The sequence below is a fragment of the Girardinichthys multiradiatus genome, chromosome 20 (genome assembly GCF_021462225.1).
Source record: "Girardinichthys multiradiatus isolate DD_20200921_A chromosome 20, DD_fGirMul_XY1, whole genome shotgun sequence".
Taxonomy (NCBI): domain Eukaryota; kingdom Metazoa; phylum Chordata; class Actinopteri; order Cyprinodontiformes; family Goodeidae; genus Girardinichthys; species Girardinichthys multiradiatus.
Window position 1 is genome coordinate 32,261,159 of NC_061812.1, and position 19,582 is coordinate 32,280,740.

General features: G+C 37.7%; 1 protein-coding gene across 2 annotated transcripts; it reads left to right on the plus strand.

Annotated features, from left to right (window-relative positions):
• The first annotated feature begins 856 nt into the window (after positions 1–856).
• vamp3 (vesicle-associated membrane protein 3 (cellubrevin)) lies at positions 857–17,040 on the plus strand. Of its 2 annotated transcripts, XM_047346854.1 has the most exons (8): positions 857–1,325; positions 1,414–1,547; positions 2,412–2,468; positions 2,567–4,169; positions 12,739–12,817; positions 13,839–13,997; positions 14,128–14,179; positions 15,375–17,040. In XM_047346854.1, coding segments are annotated over exons 4-8 (312 nt in total). In that variant the 5' UTR covers positions 857–1,325; positions 1,414–1,547; positions 2,412–2,468; positions 2,567–4,167; the 3' UTR covers positions 15,395–17,040. The 2 variants fall into 2 exon arrangements, with proteins under 2 accessions (XP_047202810.1, XP_047202809.1); XM_047346853.1 differs by lacking the exons at positions 12,739–12,817; positions 13,839–13,997; positions 14,128–14,179; positions 15,375–17,040 and having other exon boundaries at positions 921–1,325; positions 2,567–3,528.
• Positions 17,041–19,582: the final 2,542 nt, after the last annotated feature.

Genomic DNA, 19,582 nt, shown 5'->3' on the forward strand with positions numbered 1-19,582 from the left:
TTATCCTTATACAGGTTGAGATTGCAAAAATCCTCAGCACAAAGAAGCTACAAGTTTACAAAACAACATCATGCTGGGAACGGTGAAGGTGGTGTGAGGGGTGCATATGTTTATATTGAGCATGTGTGTGTGTGCAAGTGAGTGTGTGCAAGTAAGTCCATGAAGCACTGTCACAGAGGCCATTGTCCTTGATGGTTCGTTGAAATGTTCATCAACCGGCCACAAAGTTCTGAGCAGGTCCACAGGTGTCCTCAGGGAAGGGAGGGAGCAGAGCGTCATGTTTACATAACTTCCAGGAGAAGTTGAAGATAGCCAGCCATCAAGGCCGCGCAGGGGAGCCAGATTCAGAAAAACAATAATTATTTGGGTTAGGCTGACTCTTAATTTTCCGTCAGCCTTGAGAGTCTGACTGGTGCTTCACAAAGGCAAATCCAAACAGCCAAATTCCTGGTCTTTCTGCCAGATCCGAGCAAACAACTTTCTCCAAGATTTATCCCATTTCACCCCTGAGTCCAGGAACCGCAACCTGCCTGCGATCCTAAGGATCACATCCAGTCTGCGATTCGGCTCTCGTAACATCTCAGTCTGAGTGTTGATCGCTCTGAAGATCCCATCATACATGCCAGGTAGCCTTACAATGGCCAGAACAGCTGCTGACATTCTCCGAATTTCTTGATATGCCAGGTAACCGCTGACTCCAAAAAGCAGAAATCCTGATATCAAACATCCAATTATATACACATCTTCCGCATCCTCGACTGACATTATCGACAAACACACAATCCTCCACTTCTGCCAGGAGTCCATCGTGTATCCGGAGAAAAATGTCCCGTCCGGGCAAGTGGGCTCTCCCGACCCCTGTCTTTTCGTCGAGAAAATTTGATCAATTGCATTGAGAGACCAGCTGACCAAATCCATATTTTGGAAGAATCTGAGTGTCATGTAACTTTTGTCAATTCAGTTAAAATACAAGTTGGGATCTACTGGTTATATGTTCTGTTGGAAAAGACGGGTGTTTTTATTGTTGGTTTGATTGAAGAATTACTATTACCTATAACTGAGTAAAAAACTTCTAAAATCGCTGAAGCCCTTTTCGGACGTATCGGTTTCCCTTCCTCCCATGCAGTTCCTCAAAAATCTAACTGATACCTGTCGTTGCTTTGTGGACTTCAGTGGGCGTGGGGAACCTAAACAAAAAGGGCCAGGAGCTGAAAGGAAACACAGCATTTCCTACAAGAGTCTGTGAAAGATGAAGAGTCTGCAAGAAGGCATGGGTGCAAAAGGATTGATTGTGATGGCCCTGGTCACCAACATCTGTGAAGGAGGTGAAATGAATATCTCATGAAGAAATGCGATTTGTCAGTCATTGTCTGTGCAAAGTTAATGCATTCCTGTCAAATATATATCTGGCAGCATTGCTTGGGAAATCATCAGCATATGGCTTCCTGCAGAAAGTGAGGGAAAGGCGTGGACTGGAGTGTTTCCCTGAAGGATGTAGCACAGAAATCAGCGAGGCTGAGGAGCTGATAGACGTCAATGTTGGATACGTAAGTACATTCAAATTTCACAGCTGTAGTTCGCACGTGTCATCTGAAGCTATTTTCTTTTGAGTATTAAAACCAGACCAAGATTAAAGGTATTTTTACTTATTTCAACATAAAAGATATAGCCATTCAAAATTTTAATAAAAGTTAATTATTCAAAATGAGTTGACCTAAAGTTGTCAGTTGCACAATGACGTGTTACACAATTGTCATAATAAACCAAAAGTAATTAAGCTCACTTGTCAACTTCTGAGAGGAAGAATTTCAACCGTTCTTAGAGTTTCATCCAGTTCAAGTTTAAATATTTTACCCACAGAAATGTATATACAAAGGTTTTAAATTCCAAGGACAAATGTTTTAGAATGTGTTCAGACAAAATCATTAAACTCATTTTTGCAAGATTTAAACACAAATGTGAATGCCAGTTAAAAAATGAAAATGTCAGAAGCAGGGTACTGGTAAAACATGGGCTGTGTTTGTGTTTTGGAAACTGGGTTTCTGCACTGAGTGAGATTCTATCAGTATGAAACCAAACATCACCAACAGAAAGCACAACCAGAGAGAGAATCGAAGAACAGAGAAGCAGCCCTCTGTTTAAAAGGGATAAGGTGTAACTTAGTCAAGCATGTCAGCAAGGCGTTTACCATTAATGTGTTCCGACATACCAGGCTTTGCAAAGTCATTACCGTTACTCTGTTGCTTAGTGCACCCGCTGCATATATCAGATGTCCCGAGTGAAAGCCTGCAGAAAGGTTGAATGTGTTTAAGCAGTGGTCGTGTTGGTCGAGTTTGCACATTTCTTTGCATTCAGCACTGTTTTTGTGCTGCATAAACCATAATATGCAAGTATATATGATACATCCACAGAAGGAGAGTGACAGCATCCTGTACAACGGAGCAGTGGCCAGTAAAGAAATAAACCACGTAAGCTCATAATTCTGACACTGAATAATGACTTTTACAGAAAAACAATCGTAAACCTTAGATTTGCTTAAAAAAATGTCTGTCTTTTTTTTTTGCAGAAATATGAGAAACCCACAACTGAAACTGTGTCGGATGAAGGATCTGGAATGTAGCCAGGAGGGAAAAGTACAAGAAGATGTTGGTTTCTCTGAAGCATCTTCACATAAAGTTCAACGTTGCTTGCATCTCAGCAAAGAAACATCAGATAATGTTAGATATACATCAATAATGTTGTAAACAAGCATGATGTGGTACACACATAAAGACTGCTGACCCAGTCTAAGTTCCATTTAACAGCAATAAAAGAAAATAAAAAGAAACTGGTTCATAAAAAAGAAGAAAACAATGTAGTTAATCTGATGTCACATGTTAAAATTTAAGATTTTAAAATGTTATAAGCAAACACTCAGTTTAGTGAGTATGAATGTATAATTAAGATCCTTGAGTTGGCCTCCAAAGATGGGTGTTTGAATTGATTTAGAAAAGATATAAAGGGTTACTTTTTTTTAGCTTTTTTTTGGACATTACTCTTTGAAGAGGTTCTTGTCTTCAAATCTTTTCCCACATATAATAAGCATCATATAAAAAATTAAATAAGTTTTTTTGTCTTCTAATTTAGCCTGTAAATTTGTTTCTGCATTGAAGTGCATGTAACTGTACGGGGCCTACCAAACTAGGCCCTCACCCTCCTGCCACATGTTTGTTTCTCTTATTTATGTACACCATTTGCTGTCTTACTGAATCTTAAATCGTTTTTTATCCATTGTAGTCTACTCAGAGGTCAGTTTTTAATGACCTCTTAGTGGTTTAGTCATTTACTTAAATTCCATCTTATGTTAAAACAGCTACTTGTGATCACAATCTGTTATCACTAATTGTCTTTATATTATTGTATTTAATATCGCAAAGCTAATAACAGAACTGAAACACTCTGTTATGTAATAGGGCACTTTAGCTTTCCCTATTATTATTATTAACAAATAATTGTAGTGTTTAGAGTGATAAAGGACCTTTGATAACAGTGCAGTTTTGTTTCCATTTGTCACATGCTGATCACGGGTTTGTGGGTGCTTTACCTTCGCATTTCTACCATGCACTCTAACGTTGCGAGAAATATACATATTTTAATATATATTATGCTTATTTTGTTCGTAAACTTAATAGTTTGCTTTACATTTGAGGATTTCTTATCGCAAATGTGACTTTAGATATGCGTGGGCTTTTAGAGAGCGATAGGAAACAAACTTCCACTCTTAGTTCATATTTTTGCTTTCAAAATAGTTAAAAAGAGTTGTTTAATACAACAACATCTACTGTTTCTCAAACCTTTTTTGAATAATGTACTTATAGAATCATTTCAAAATTTATAATAAATATGATCTGGCGTTAATTTTGTTGCGATGTAAACTGTGCCAGAGGTTTTTCTGCAGACTACAAACTAAAAACGCGAGACCTATCCTGGTATAGCAAAAATAATTATAAACGTTCCAATAAGTTTTATCATCCTCGTTTATTTATTTTATTACTAGTTAAACTTCCCATTTCTGACAGCTCCTGAAGGCAGCATATCGAACGACAGCACTTGGTGTTACAGCAGCAGCTGGCTACACACTTTAGAAACTACAGCGGCGAAGTCGTTCAAGAAGAAGCCATTTTCACAATGTAAGTATTTTATGCTTCTAGTTAAAGTTATGAAAATCATATTTTTAATAAAACTGCTGTTTACCGGGTAGAATAGCGACACACGCTGTTCAAAAACAACGCCCCAAACTTTGCTATATTAGCTTCCAACAAGTGCTAATACTTTAGCAAGACTTTCCAAAAGTAAACCAGCTAAGCTAACTGTAGCCGCAAAACATTGAAACTTTTTAGCTTTGCCTACAATACACATGATTGCCATTTCTTTGTTAGGCACAACTAAATCCAAACTATGTATTGGAAATTCGTGTAACGTCCACTTGTGATGGCAAAAGAAATATTAGCTGGTAAAGACTAGTTAGTTTTGAGCCGAAGCAACCATTTCCTTTTGGATCCAGCTTTTCCCAGCTGGCTGGCCTTGCTCCAAGATACTTATGTGCATCTTTTGTTGATTTGTTCATACTTATTTGATGTTTCCTAATGTTTTATTTTCAGTAGGACGTAGTTTTAGCTTTAGTAAAAGGTGAGATATTGGTGAGTACATTTTGACCTGAATCAGGAAGACTTTGAATGTGTTGTTGGTAAACAATAATTGTACGGATGAGGTGTTACTCAGAGCTCAGTGTGGTTATGACAATTTATCAGCGTTTTTCTTTGATATTTAGACCCTTTTTACATTACATAGATAAGCAATTCTAGTTATTTGGTTGTCAGTTTTAACAAGAGAACACCAATTAATAGACCATTTTCCCTTAATATGTTCTGGTTACATGTTGACAAATCATATTTTTGTTCTCTTTTTTATAAGATGGTTTAATTCAGGCGAGAGCTTAGTAAAAAATGTCAGTCGGCATCGGCCTGGAAAAGGATGATTCATGCAACTGTACTTTCTACTTTCACCTCTTTCTTTAAAGCAGATACTTTGTATACTACAAAGTGCTTTCTTGTTCTAATTCTACATATCCAAGTTAGTAGTGTTAATTTTTCATGCAGTATGCAGAGCTGCCTAACACCCTAACTCTGTGATGGTCCTCCCTGAAAAGCTTTGTTACTGTTGTGTTTTATTTGAAGAGCATGATGCGAACTGCAATTCTAAACAACTCATATCAGCCAGATAACCCACATTTCATTAAAAAAAATTGTATATGGTTTTAAAAAATATTGGTCAGTTGCATATTGTGTAATCTTAAAACAGTAAACTATTCAGGGTGATGTCACTGTGGAAAAAGTGTAATAAAATATCTGATATATTTTCAGTGTATACTGTGGTGGTGTTACTTTTTGAACCCCTTATCAGCAGACTCCTATTTTCGTAACGCTGTTATCTTAAAAACAGTTCCATTGCATTACCAACGTTTTGTACATGTTGAAGTTTTGAAGTGGACTGATGTTCACATCTCAGGTTTATATTTATACTATAAAGCTTTCAGGTTGTGGGAGAGTATTACTAAAGACGTTTTGTTTTTGTTTGTCCTTAACGCATCTTTTCTCCCCAGAAATTGTCTGTTTATTGATTGGAAAGAGTTAGGTTGAGGAAAAATGTCTCATTCCAGATTAAGAAGATGTATTTTTTTTATATAGAAACTTTACATTGAATTCACTGATACATATATGTGGTTTTTGTTATTCAATTCTAGGTTAAATCTGCATGTTTAACTGTCTATTACTTGCTGGCGATAATTTTAGAGATATTTTATGAATCACTCGAGGATGTTTTCTACTCCCATTTCGTGTAAGGCTGTTACTCAGCTTTGCAGAACTTCCCGTTCTCTCAGTTCTTAGTTCAAGTAATTCTTTAATTGACACTTAGTAGTTTAGTGCAAAAAAACTACATAAAGCACATGATGATAACCTCCCAACATGGTGCAGTATGATAAAGAAAAATACATAAACTCCTGTTATTATTTAGTGAAGCAATGATATCCTTGTTCAAAGAGTAACCTGATTGTATATGTACAGTTTGAGTTATGCCATGGGCAATTATTTTTAAGTTATGTGAAAAGCATATATTCGCTTGAGCTTGTTTATTAAATGATTGGAAGAAGAAATAAATGGGCTGTAGCAGCGTTTGGGTGGTGTTATGTGGCTAGGGCTCTTAAAGGGCATGTAAAACAATACATGAATAGCATTCATAAAGAATTGGCTTCCCTGCTTCTGGGTTTCACATACTCATCCTTTACCCTTGACATGGTTCATCCTTCCAACCCCAATAAAATGGCTACTCTTTCATCGTACTGCACATGAGCAAAATAGAGCCCACACAAACATTCTGTTAACTTATGCATAGCGTTTCATCAATGATGCAAGGTGACTAAGGATGATCTTAACATTTCACAAAGATTATTACAAGGTGGATAAGTCGAAGTAAAAGTTACAATTTTATCTCGGTGGTCCTGCTAACAGCTGTTATTGGTTAATAAGATGCCAGAAGTAGCCCCTCACACTTTATACTGACAATTAAACTGATGTATAAGGACCTAAAGGTTTACAGGCAAAGGGATGACTGGGTTACCAATTTCTGCAAACCTTTGTGATTTCTTTCTGGTGTATAAGTAGCTAACAAATCTTGTCAGGTGCAAATAAAAGTTTAAGCTTCGGATACAGGAAATAGGATTTAAAGAGCCAGTTTAAAGGCTAGCCAGTGCAGAGGTCTAATGGGATAATGAGATTTTGTGGATATATTCCTTTGAGAATTGTAAAGCTTGTTAATTTTTATACATTTTCCAAATGATAAAAGATGATTCCTAAATGTAATTGTATTGAATTTTAAAAGGTAGACTTCCATCTTATGAAGCACAATATATCGGTGTTAACATTGGTATTGGCTGTCAGTCATTGTTTAAGATGTCGGCATTGGGCTGATAAGTAAAAGCGCCCAAAGTTAAATCCAATGTTTATTTCCATCTTATTGCCATTTGTTTATGTGTTTCAGAAGTGAAGGGAGTTAACCATTTGGTATTTGTTTGACCATGTGACAGTGATAGTAATGTAGAGCAGGATTGTGGGGTGTTTAACTGAAGCAAAGAAGCAATGTCAGCGGTGTGGCCATTTTTTTTATGATGTCAAAAGGTTAGATAAATATATAGATAATATTAATAATATCGGTAAACGTTGGTTATTGGACATATCAGCAATAATAATATCGGATATCGATATCAGCCCAAATTTTCGTATCTTTGCATCCCAATATTCACTGTCTTATTATGGTGATGTTTAGTGCTTCATTGTTCTACTAAAGAGACAGAACAAACATGGAGAACTGAGATGGAGAACCGAGATGGAGAAGTGAATTAGTCTGCAGGTCCGCCCTAAATTTTATTTAGAAAGGACGGCGTAGTCAACTTAAATGACTGCAAAGTGCAGAGGTCTTGTGGTTGGGGGAAAAAACAAGGCCAAATTATTAGCTCTGCCACCACCATGCTTGAGCATGAGTTATTTGACTTTATCTGGTTTTCTCCTAATGTAGAGATGTGCACTATATGTATCGACAATTACCATAAACCTAATGCTTTTTGTTAAATGTTATTTAACAAAAAGGGTTCATTTTAGCTTTTTGTATTTTTTTGTTGAAGCACTTTGTAATTTGTATCTTGAAAGGTGCTAAATAAATAATGTTTTATTTACTACTTACTTAGTATTTATCGAAAATACTAAGCTGTACATTGTAGATAACCGTTTTATCTGAATATATTGAGGCATTGTATTTTAACCATCAACTTTGTGGCTGATGATATATAGAAGGAAACACATTTTTGTAATGTGTGTCATTTGTTGTGTTGTGCAACGGTAGGTTTGGCTATTTGCAACAATTTAATGATTATAAGTAATGATTCACAAAATTATTAATAAAGTTAGAATATAAAATCTTCAGTCAGACTAACAAGTCAGAGCACCATTGTTGGGTAAATATACATACATACATATTCAATTCAAATTCAATTCAATTCAAAGATACTTTATTGATCCCCGAGGGGAAATTAGAATTCCAGTACAACCCATCCAAACATACATCATGACACAAGACAATGGGGGGGGACGGGTCACCGAGGCTTTGCTGCCCACTCACAGGCGCTGCCCTTGTTAGATGAGAAAAGAGGCCACATTAGGTAAGTAGAGGAAAAAAATCATATTTCACACTTTATCCTTAGCAGGATACAGTTTGAGATTGCAAAAAACCTCAGCACAAAGAAGCAACAAGTTTACAAAACAACATCATGCCGGGAACGGTGAAGGTGGTGTGAGGGGTGCATATGTTAATCTTGAGCATGTGTGTGTGTGTAAGTGATTGTGTGCAAGTAAGTCCATGAAGCACTGTCCCAGAGGCCATTGTCCTTGATGGTTCGTTGAAATGTTCATCAACCGGCCACAAAGTTCTGAGCAGGTCCACAGGTGTCCTCAGGGAAGGGAGGGAGCAGAGCGTCATGTTTACATAACTTCCAGGAGAAGTTGAAGATAGCCAGCCATCAAGGCCGTGCAGGGAAGCCAGATTAAGAAAAACAATAATTATTTGGGTTAGTCTGACTCTTAATTTTCCGTCAGCCTTGAGAGTCTGACTGGTGCTTCTCAAAGGCAAATCCAAATAGACAAATTCCTGGTCTTTCTGCCAGATCCGAGCGAACAACTTTCTCCAAGATTTATCCCATTTCACCCCTGAGTCCAGGAACCGCAACCTGCCTGCGATCCTAAGGATCACATCCAGTCTGCGATTCAGCTCACCTAACATCTCAGTCTGAGTGTTGATCGCTCTGAAGATCCCATCATACATGCCAGGTAGCCTTACAATGGCCAGAACAGCTGCTGACATTCTCCGAATTTCTCGATATGCCAGGTAACCGCTGACTCCAAAAAGCAGAAATCCTGATATCAAACATCCAATTATATACACATCTTCCACATCCTCGACTGACATTATTGACAAACACACAATCCTCCACTTCTGCCAGGAGTCCATCGTGTATCCAGAGAAAAATGTCTAGTCCAGACAAGTTGGGCTCTCCTTCACTGTCTTCTCCTCGAGAAAATTTGATCAATTGCATTGAGAGACCAGCTGACCAAATCCATAACTCAGAATTTGGAAGATATGCAAAAAGAGGCTCCAAAGACAAGACACAGAGCTGAAGCAGGACAGATATGGGAGGGGGTGGGAGAGAGAGAAAAAGCGTCCTCCTCCACCGAGAGCAGACACAAAGTATTTAAGTATAAAACAACTTTCGATTGGGTTGGTCATGTAACCAACTCTTTAACCAGGCCAATAACATTCAGCTATACTACTGAGTAAAAATATTAAAATCAATTGGGAGAACTAATAAACTACTAAAGAGGGAACAATATAATAAACATTAACCAATAAATGGTGCAGTACAATCACAATTGAGTGTGAATATGTTAAAGAACAAAGGTTTGTTTAGGGAATTTGAAATGAGGTCAAATTAGTTTGAAAACATATAAGAGCAATAGTTTGTGTGTGTTTTTTCTGTTCCCAGATTAGTTTATTTCTGAACCCATATTTATTGGTACAACCCATGTCAGCTCAGAGGGCCAGTCAGTATTTTTCTGTGCTGCCACACTGAATTCCAACTAAGCTGTATATTTCTAATTTAATGTTTTATAGTAATTTGAAAACATAATCTCCAACTTTACTGACCTCCAGTATCACATGGAGCTGTCATTGCAGTGTAATTTTGCGTCATGTCAAAAGGTGGCAGTATATTACTACTGTGCTGTTTTAAGTTAAAGTTTTAAAGGGTGCCAAAATACTAAGCTTTCTGTTGTATTTTGTTGTAGTAAAATTTCTACAAGGGTATGAACCCTTAATTTTTTGCTCTTGGGTAAACATTTATTTGTAAAACATGTTAAAATCTACTCGTACTGAAAAAACTGTATTTTATTTAATTATTCTCAGTTCTCTCATTATTTTGATTTTGAATTTGCTTTCTCACAGATGGCAGTAGAGAGGAATAGTTGCAGTTGTGATATTATCGAATATTTGAGTAAAAATATTAGTTGCTGTATACTCACACTTTCGTTACTTTCTTTGTTTACATCATCACAATATCCCCACTACTCTGGGTTATTGCATCTTGGTCACCAAAAGCTATATAAGGTCAGTGCATCAGCAACAATAAAAATGTATCCCACTGGTTAAATACATATAGACATGCATACTGTCAATGCCTGATACTTCATGGTAATGGAATGAATTTATGTAGCACTTTTCCAGTCATACCGACCATTTAAAGCCCTTTACACTAGAGCCACATTCACTCGATCAAATTCATAAACACGCACACATTCATACACCAATATGCAGATCAGTAGGCAACTTGAGGTTAAGTGCCTTGGGGCCCATCGACATGTGGCAGGAGGAAGCTGGAATCAAACACACAACTTTTGGATTGCAAGATAACTACTCTTCCCACTGAGCAATGGATATACCGTATCATTTAAATATTAATCTATGTAATTGTTTTACGTCAGGTGGATATTTTCAGTAGAACTACAGTAGTCACATGTATGCTGGCCTTAGGCTCCGATGCCAGTAACATAAATATACCATTTTAGTATATTTGCTAATTGCTGCCAGGTGTGGTATGCTCCATGCTACAAGTGTGAAAGCATCTTTTCAATAATCAACACACCCTTATCAACCATATTGTCCCACATGGTGGCTTTTAAACCAACAACACAAGCTGGATTGACTTTTCTAACTAGTTTGTATGATGCTTCGAATAACTAACCAGCTGTGTTATTCCAAATATGCTAAAATAAGTAACTCTTTAGACAGTATATGCTACTGGAAGGGGAAAACATACTTGAGGGTATGCATCAGAAAACTGTGTGAAAAGAGGTCTTTACTTTTTTATTATTATTTTACTTCTGATGTTGTGTATATCCTTTGGTACCTTGCAAAACTATTCATGCCCCTTTAACTTCTTCACATTTTAACTACAAACTTTAGTGCACTTTATTGGAATATTATCAGAACCACATTTCACTGCAATGTCCCATCAAGTCTTTTGGGGTATGCCTCTACCAGCTTTGGGCATCTAGAGACACATTTATTTTGCCAATTCTTCATAGCTGAAGAGCTCATGCTTGGTCAGATGGAATGGAGAGCTCTGGCCCAGACATAACCGCGTTTAGGGAGATGTGTAGTCTCAGTTTTATAGAGCACACAGCAATTTGCATGTATGCGAAGATGTTCAATTTAGGTCTCATCTTCATGGCAAATTACAGAAGAACAGTTTAAATAGTGAAACTGAACAAATATTTCCAAAATTCAATCCAGTTTCAATACTAAACTCTACTTTCAACGACCACTGCAGTCTCTATATTAATCAACCATCTGAAGGGAATCCTTCATAGGAGCACACATTTGAAAATTAGGTGTGGTCTCAGGAACATCTGTTGCAACCAGTCCATTAATTAATGGTACCAGTCCATTAATGGTTAATGGTAGCAAATCATTGTATGTTAGAAAAATGGCCAAGTCAGGGGAATCGTCCAATAGGTTCAAATAAATAATTTCCTTGTACAAACCAGAAAAAGGATACAAAACGATAGCAAAGGCCCTTAATGTTAAAATACATATAGTTAGCCAAGTTCAAAAATTAAAGGGGCAGTGACTACACCAGCGATCAGATTTCTGAGGAGTTAGGTGGTCAGAAACCCTCGACAAACTTTTAAAGACCTGTAGCAAGACTTGGCAGCAGCCATTGAGGTTTTGGTTTCTACATACCTTTGGACTTCGTTTCTGATACAAGACATACACCACTAGCTATATCTATTAACCAACCATGTTTGGAAATGTTGTACTGTACAGCAGTAAATCAAAAGCAGAGTGTTTTAGGACTCTAAATCAGCAGTAGGCCCATGTTAGGGGGAGGAAAAATGAAGCATACACTGAAAAGAATACCCTGCCTACAGTGAAGCATGGCAAAGGTTAACTGGTGCTCTGGGGCTGCTTTGGTTCCTCTGACACCGGGAATCTGCAGCCTGATGATGACATGATGGATTCTTTCAAGGAATAGAAAAACGTGGGAGAAAATGCCATGGCATCTGTCACACGGCGCAATCTTAGGTGTCATTGGGAGCTTTTTTTCCTTGTGTGGTGTCCAGTCTATGATCTATCACAACTAATTAGTCGGAAATTGGGTGTGGTTGCCACACCTCCAGACAAGTCACAGGCTATCAACGGAATGCCCGACCTTTGACCTTTTTTTCTTGCTAATACCACACATACACTATATCCAGAGTATGTTTAGGCGTCTGTTCTACTGTGTAAATTGTTTAACTTGACAGCCAACATTAATGCAGTCGGAAGGGTTTTTTGGCAAATAAGAAAAATAGCTGGACAAAAGATTATTGTAAATTTAGTGTTGTCATAGTTTAGACTAATTTCTGCAACATTTGGTGTAAATCAAAATACATTTAGTAGGTCTATAAATGATTAATTATTGGGCTATACAACATAGATTTGTATAATAAGGAGTAACTGATTTATTAAAATAGGATTGCCACTGGTGGTCAATGAGGAAAATGACATTAACTCTAAGATAGAGATTTTATTGACATGTTTTAATCAATTTATCAGGTCAGCCGCCGGTCCAGAAGGTTCTGCTGCAGCATCAGGCAACAAGCGCTTGCAGCAGACACAGGCCCAGGTGGATGAGGTAAGTTACATTTTGGCTCTTCATTCGATGAATGAAAAAGGGACTTTTTTTATAAACAAACTAAACACCATGTCTTTATTGTAACTGATTGCTGCACAAATGACCAGTTTTGAACCACAATGCTTAAATCAGGCAATCTATGTAAGGCTTTCTTTTTATTTCTCGCTTATTCAAAACAGATATCGAAAACTAAACTCAGTGTAAATTAATTGTGTTGCTTGGCTCCCATCCACTAGCCCTTCCCTTTTCCCTTATTCATTTCGTTGCAGAACCTGCATAATCCTTGGCATAAGTGCCATGATTCACCATACTGAATCTTCTCTCCCTAACGTTCTACCTACGCAATACCATTCTTGTGTCAAATGGCGTTTAGGGATGGCCAGCTGGTAAACAGTTTAAATGTCTTCTATTCACAACAAGTTATTAAGGACGTTAGGTAAAAAAGTAGCAGAGAGCCCCTCATAGTCTCCATTACTCTCTTCTCCCTCTCTGTTTTTCATTTCTCCTGGAGGTCCACCCCTCCTACCTGGAACTTTAACCTCAGTCTGCCACACAGTTTCCAATTGGTTGTCAGAGGATTATATAATCACCATCTCTATCCTTATGTAAGACCTGCATGGGCTTACGCACTCCTCTACCGTGCAGCTCAGTCAGAGAGGAGGGGCGGTACTGAGCTTTGTGGATCAGTGGAACATGTGTGTTACGTGTATTCCGTGTTTCAGTGTACGCTTACTGAGGTTTGCTGAAGTCACAGTGAACTCTAAGATAAACGTTACGTCAATTACATCTTCTTACAAGTTGGGATATGTCTTGATTGATGTTGTTAGGTAAAGTTGCCTCAGGATATTTTACATTCATAGCTATTATGTCATCATTTTGTAGGGTATTACATGGCACAGTGCTTAACCTCCCCTATTAATGATTGTGTATTTACAACATACAAAGTGTGTGTGTGTATATATATATATATATATATATATATATATAATATAATGTTTTTGTGTGTTTTTATCTTGTGTAGGTAGTGGATATTATGCGTGTTAATGTGGACAAAGTACTGGAACGTGATCAGAAACTGTCTGAACTGGATGACAGAGCAGATGCACTGCAGGCTGGAGCCTCCCAGTTTGAGACCAGTGCGGCTAAGCTGAAACGGAAGTACTGGTGGAAGAACTGCAAGGTAGACTACCTGTCTGGTCTTAAACTATTCTCTACTGATAATAACTTGATCATAACAAGACCACTTGGAATGGTTGTGATTACATAACTGTGGCATTGTTAAAAATCTTATCTGATCGCATTGGTTGCAGATGTGGGCCATCTTGATAGCTGTTGTGGTGATCATCATCATCATCATTATTAGTGAGTATAAAAACAAAAAAGCTTACCACCAGTTTTGTGAACTTTTTTGACACTTGCAGACCTTTAGATAAATGTTATTGTTAAAATCTAGATTTCTCTATTGCCTAATGCTTTAAGTTAATATCATATCTAAAAAGCCTTTATAATGTGTCTTGCAAAAGCATTCATACCTTTTGATTTCTTTTTTTTTTTAAATCACGTTACAACCATGGTGAAATGGCTTGTTAGTAGTGCATGATTGTGAAGTGGATGGAAAAGAAAACATTTTTTTTCATCAACAAAGACGTGTAATGGTGAAATCACATATTTATCAAATAAAGTTAACCTGTGAGTAATGTCCGTATAAATTATTTTTTGTAGGTTACGAAGGTTTATGAATGGTATGTAGCAAGCATGAAGATGTTTTACCCAGAGCTATTACCAAACGTTTTTTGAACTTTATGGCCTACATGTAAAATGCTATGTTGGCCATAAAGCTAAGACTGCACATCACCCTGAACTTGCTAGTCTTTAGCATGAACAGAGATGCTGGTCAGTTGACGGGCAGATGGATGGAGGTAAATACACAAAAGACTTGAGACTGGGTCAGGAGTTAACTTTCCAGTCCTCGCTACAGTAGAGTAGCTTCGACAAAACTGCATTTATGGTTTATAAAGGCCCAGTCAATGCCTACATCTGAATGTTACACTCAGTGGCAAAACATGAAAATCTGCTGTTCAGAGATGCTCCCTATCCGGTCTGACTGAGTGACTGAAGAACTGGTATACAATCCAGTTTCTAGATGTGCATAGCTGGTTGCGACAAAATCAAAAATCTTGGTGCTGAAATTGCTGCAAATAGTGATTCTATGATCTTTTTATTCAGTAGGGCTTGAATACAAATTTACACAATTTTAGATTTTCATTTGTAAAAACAATTTCAAACCATACATTGTTTTCTTGTTAATTAATAATTATGCATTACTCTGTGTTGGGTTATCAAACAAAAAAAAATACATTCAGGTACAATGATAAAATGTGAAAAAGGTATGAATATTTTTTCAAGGCCCCGTAAAGTTGGCTAAAAGTAAATTCATATTTTAAACAATCTGCATCAGTAGTGAACATTACTTTTCTCATTTATACTGAAACTATAAATGACATTACAGATATGCTTGTTAAAGCTGTTCTTTAAAAAGTTCCTACTGTCTCTACAGTTTGGAGCACCTCAAACTGAAGAGGATTGGAGGAAAAGATGAAGATTTGGGCAATATGCATACTTCAGATATTATAGAAAGAAATCAAAAGATCACAATATTCACCTCTCTATGGGTCTTCCTTTCTTCTCCTGGATTGACTTGAGTGTTTATGTGTGTCTCTGTGTCTATGTAAAGGATTGTGTTAAAACTGCAGTTTTGCTTATGTGACTTACAGCACACACACACACACACACACACACACACACACACACACACGCAAAATGCATTCTTGAGACTAGAAGTGAAGAATATTGTTGTAAACTCTGAACTTCTATATTAATAGTCACTGATATTGTGTGCCTGGCTAAGAAATGTGCCTTTTGGGGATTTTGTTAGTTTTTATGCCCCTTTTCTACCACAGACAGGTTTTTGTTTTTCAAACTGTAATGTTTTTTTCCAAGATTTAGTCTCTTTTGCCAATGGTTACAATGGACTTGTGAACAATAGGATTTAAATAAAATTTATTTTGTGTTTTTGCACACAATCAAGTGCTTATTGAGTTACTCTTAGTAGAAAATGTTAAAGACAGAAGTAATGTAAGAGGTCATCTACATAAACATTATGCTAATTAGCAAGAACCTGGTAAAAAAACATGTGATCATAATTGTCCTCATTCATGTGGCACTTGCATCTTGTAAATGCTTATGTTTAAATAAGTACCTAAAAGACCAAACAGCCAAATTGCCTTACAAAAACCAGAGAAACTGCCTCGAAATAAGAAAAAAAAAGAAATAAAAAGCCTCAGCCTTAATAACCGGTGAGTTGTTTTACTTGGAGGCTCTCAAAGATTTGTCAAAAAGATTGCTTTTGTGTAGTGTTCAAGCACAGTGCTGTTAGAAAATATAGTTTTAGACTGATGTCTTGAAGGTCTCCTAAATGAGAACAGTCAAATATACCCAGCCATAGTTGTTTTATCATTTGTTCAAGCCAGTAACGCACTATCACCTTCTGAATGCTCAGACTGTCAGAGCAAAGACTCCCCCCCTTGCTACAGTCAGTTAAACCTAACCTTTAATAAACTTTTCAGTTATGTCATACCTGTATTTATTCCATCTGATAATGTAATATACTTCCCAGATGTGATACTTAAATTTTAGTGTAAAGTATGCCTTTATTTGCATGCATAAAATGTAGAACTAATCAAATACTTGGAGGAAGTATTTTTATGGTGGTTTTCTCGCTACTGCTTAGTATTTACACCATTACATTGTAATATATTCTATACAACACTGGATTTGGAGTTTTGTTATTTTTGTGTATAATCTTTCCATTACTGTTTATGTTTTGTTTTTTTGTTTGTTTGGTTTTTTTTGCATTTTCAGAATATCTAGTGCTAATATAACATTGCCCTTCAAAATGCATGCACGATACAGGATAATTAATGCACATATTATTGTGGTCTTTTTTTTTTTTTTAGATGATAGACAACTGTTTATAGGTAATACTTTTATCGCATACGTTAAGCCATGTTCTCAACTGTCCTCCCATTGTATTTGCTCAAAAATCTGACACCCTTTAACTTTTAAGCCTTAGTTCTAATTACATGCTGGGAATTTTTTTGTAAAAGTGCAGTTGTACTTTGTGGCCTTAAAAACAGTTGCTTGAATAAAACGGATGAAATTTATATTAATGACTGGTGCTGTTTTTTTTCTCACCTGTTTAAATATGTTAGATATTCCTAATCATTACAAAGCCTTTCTGCGTTATTGTCTAATAAGCAAAATCTTTTTTGTTCCTTCCATTGGGGTCTGATTTAGTAATGTCAGTCTTGCAGGTGCAATAAGAAGAGCCACCTTTTTTTGCAATTACAGTTTCGTCTTCTGGCATGTCTCTACCAGCTCTGCTCCTCTACAGACTGAGATTTTTGTCCATTCTTTGCAAGATAGCTTGAGCCCAGTCAGATTAGATGGAAAGTGACTCCATCCATCCATTGTCTTCTGTTTATGTGAAATCAGGTCACGGGGTAACAGGTCTTTGAGAGGAACCCAGACATTCCTCTGCCCAACAACGTTCTCTAGCTTATTTTGGGAGAATCCAAGGTGTTCCTAAGTGGGAAGGGATATATTGTCTCTCCAAAAAGTTCTGGGTCTGGTGGAAATTGCTCAGAAAACCTCCATTGGGAGGTGCCAAAGAGGCTTTCTAATCAGATCCCTGAACCGCCTCAACTGCCTCCGTTCGATACAGAGAAGGAGTGACTCTACTTCAAGCTCGTCCTGCATGACAGAGCTCCTCAACCTGTCTTTTAAGGTTGAGTCTGGCCCCCCTCGAAAGGAAACTCGTTCCAGCTGCTTGTATCCGGGATCTTGTTTTTTCACTCATGATCCATGTCCCATGACCATAGGTTATGGTTAGAATGTAGACAGACCAGTAATTCGACAGCTTTGCCTTTAGGCTCGGCTCTTTCTTCTGCGAAAGAGACCGGAGCAGCGCCTGCATTACTGTATACAAAGCCCCAATCCTTTTGCTCATCTATTGCTCCAGCCTATCACTCAGAAACAAGATACCATACTTAAACTCTGTTTGAGGCAGAGCGTGACTTCAAACCTAGAGAGAGCGGTTCACCTTGTTTGGGTCCACGACTTTCTTCCCAGCTGCTTCCCATCAGCTGTTTACCACTCCAGTGGAAGCTGAAGGTCATGGCCGGAAGAAGACCAAAACACCTCATCATCTGCGAAAAGGAAAGCTGAAACGCTGAGGTTCCTAAACCAGACAACTATGCCTGGAGATTTTGCCCATGAACACCACAAAGAGAATCGGTGACGAGGGACAGCCCAGGCATAGTCCCAGCCATGTTGAGTTTCTGTGATCAATTAGGTTTGTCACATATCAGCTGAATCTAGTACTGGAATCGGGTCTTTCTGATGTAATTTTACTTGAATGATCCAATTGATGCTTTGGCTTTATGTATTCCTCCTTTGTCTTTCTGGAAGATGAACCTTGACCCCAGTTTAAACTGTTCTGCAGCCTCTAACATTGTTTTCAAGATTACCATATATGTTTATGCCCCTTTGCATCAACTCAGACCAGCTTCCCTCCACATGATGAAGTAAAAAAACCTAAAAATATGTTTCTGCAACCACCATGTTGCATGATGGGGGTGGTGTGTTTTGGGTGTTCATTTCTTATCACATAGTATTTCGTGGGGGGTTGAAAAATTAATTGTTGCCTCTATCTGACCAGAGGGCCTTCTTCCCTATGTTTGCTATGCATCCAATGTGGCTTGCCCATTAATCTCTCTAAAGAACTCAGCAACATTTACTCATTATAGTCATCTATGGAGATCTATTTTTAAGTTGTCAAATGATTTTAGGTTTAGACTTCAGTTTGGTCATTCTAACAATATGTTTTAGCAATGCAATTAGTCATCATCCTGCAAAAATGTGGACCCTAGTATCAGGTCTTTCAGAACCTCTAACTGGTTTTCTTCCAGGATTCCATTGTATTCAGCTCAAATCATCATACCATCAGCTTTGACCTGCTTTCCTGTCACTGCTGAGAATGGCATCCCCATAGCATGTTGCTGCCACCACCATGTCTCAATCAGGGGATCATGTGTTCAAGCATATTTGCAGTTTTAATTGTCAACCACACTTAACATAATGTGTGTTGGCCTCTCACCTGCCCAAGGCACCTTCTTTCATATGGTCGCTGAACCGCCCTATGGCTTGTGGTTTTCTTTCAACGGAGGCTTTCATTTTGAGACCCACCCAAAAAGCCTACATTTGTGGGGAGGACAGATAGTTATCCTGTCAGATTTTAAAGCGAACGGGATTTCTTTGCATTTTCAGTTGATTAATAATTTTCGAATTGTACTCCGCCCTTAGCTTCTTTGATTAAGTTACATTTAAATGTGAAGATACAGCGTTTCAGTGGCAAATATATATAATAAAAATGAAACTCAACCAGGAAAGTATTGGGATATGCACACTACAAAACTCTGTTCATTCATTCTGTGTCAGAAGCATTAATGGGGCAGTTCGGGGTTAATCGAAATTGCTCACGCAGTCGACTGTGGCTTGTTGTCTGTCTGTTGTGTAACATGGGGACACACGTGAACCGAGCGCGAGTTCCTCACAAGCCGAGGTGTAAGACACGCCCACATGTCCAATCACACAACAGATTCAAGTACTGCCTGTCCAATCACCGCCGACCGGGCGGGGCTATTC

Excerpts from the sequence above, each read along its gene's own strand:
- vamp3 (XM_047346853.1), top strand. The coding sequence starts at position 1,250 with ATGAAGAGTCTGCAAGAAGGCATGGGTGCAAAAGGATTGATTGTGATG. Across the intron at positions 1,548-2,411 it reads TAGACGTCAATGTTGGATAC|AAGGAGAGTGACAGCATCCT; the intron begins GTAAGTACATTC and ends ATACATCCACAG. Across the intron at positions 2,469-2,566 it reads CCAGTAAAGAAATAAACCAC|AAATATGAGAAACCCACAAC; the intron begins GTAAGCTCATAA and ends TTTTTTTTGCAG.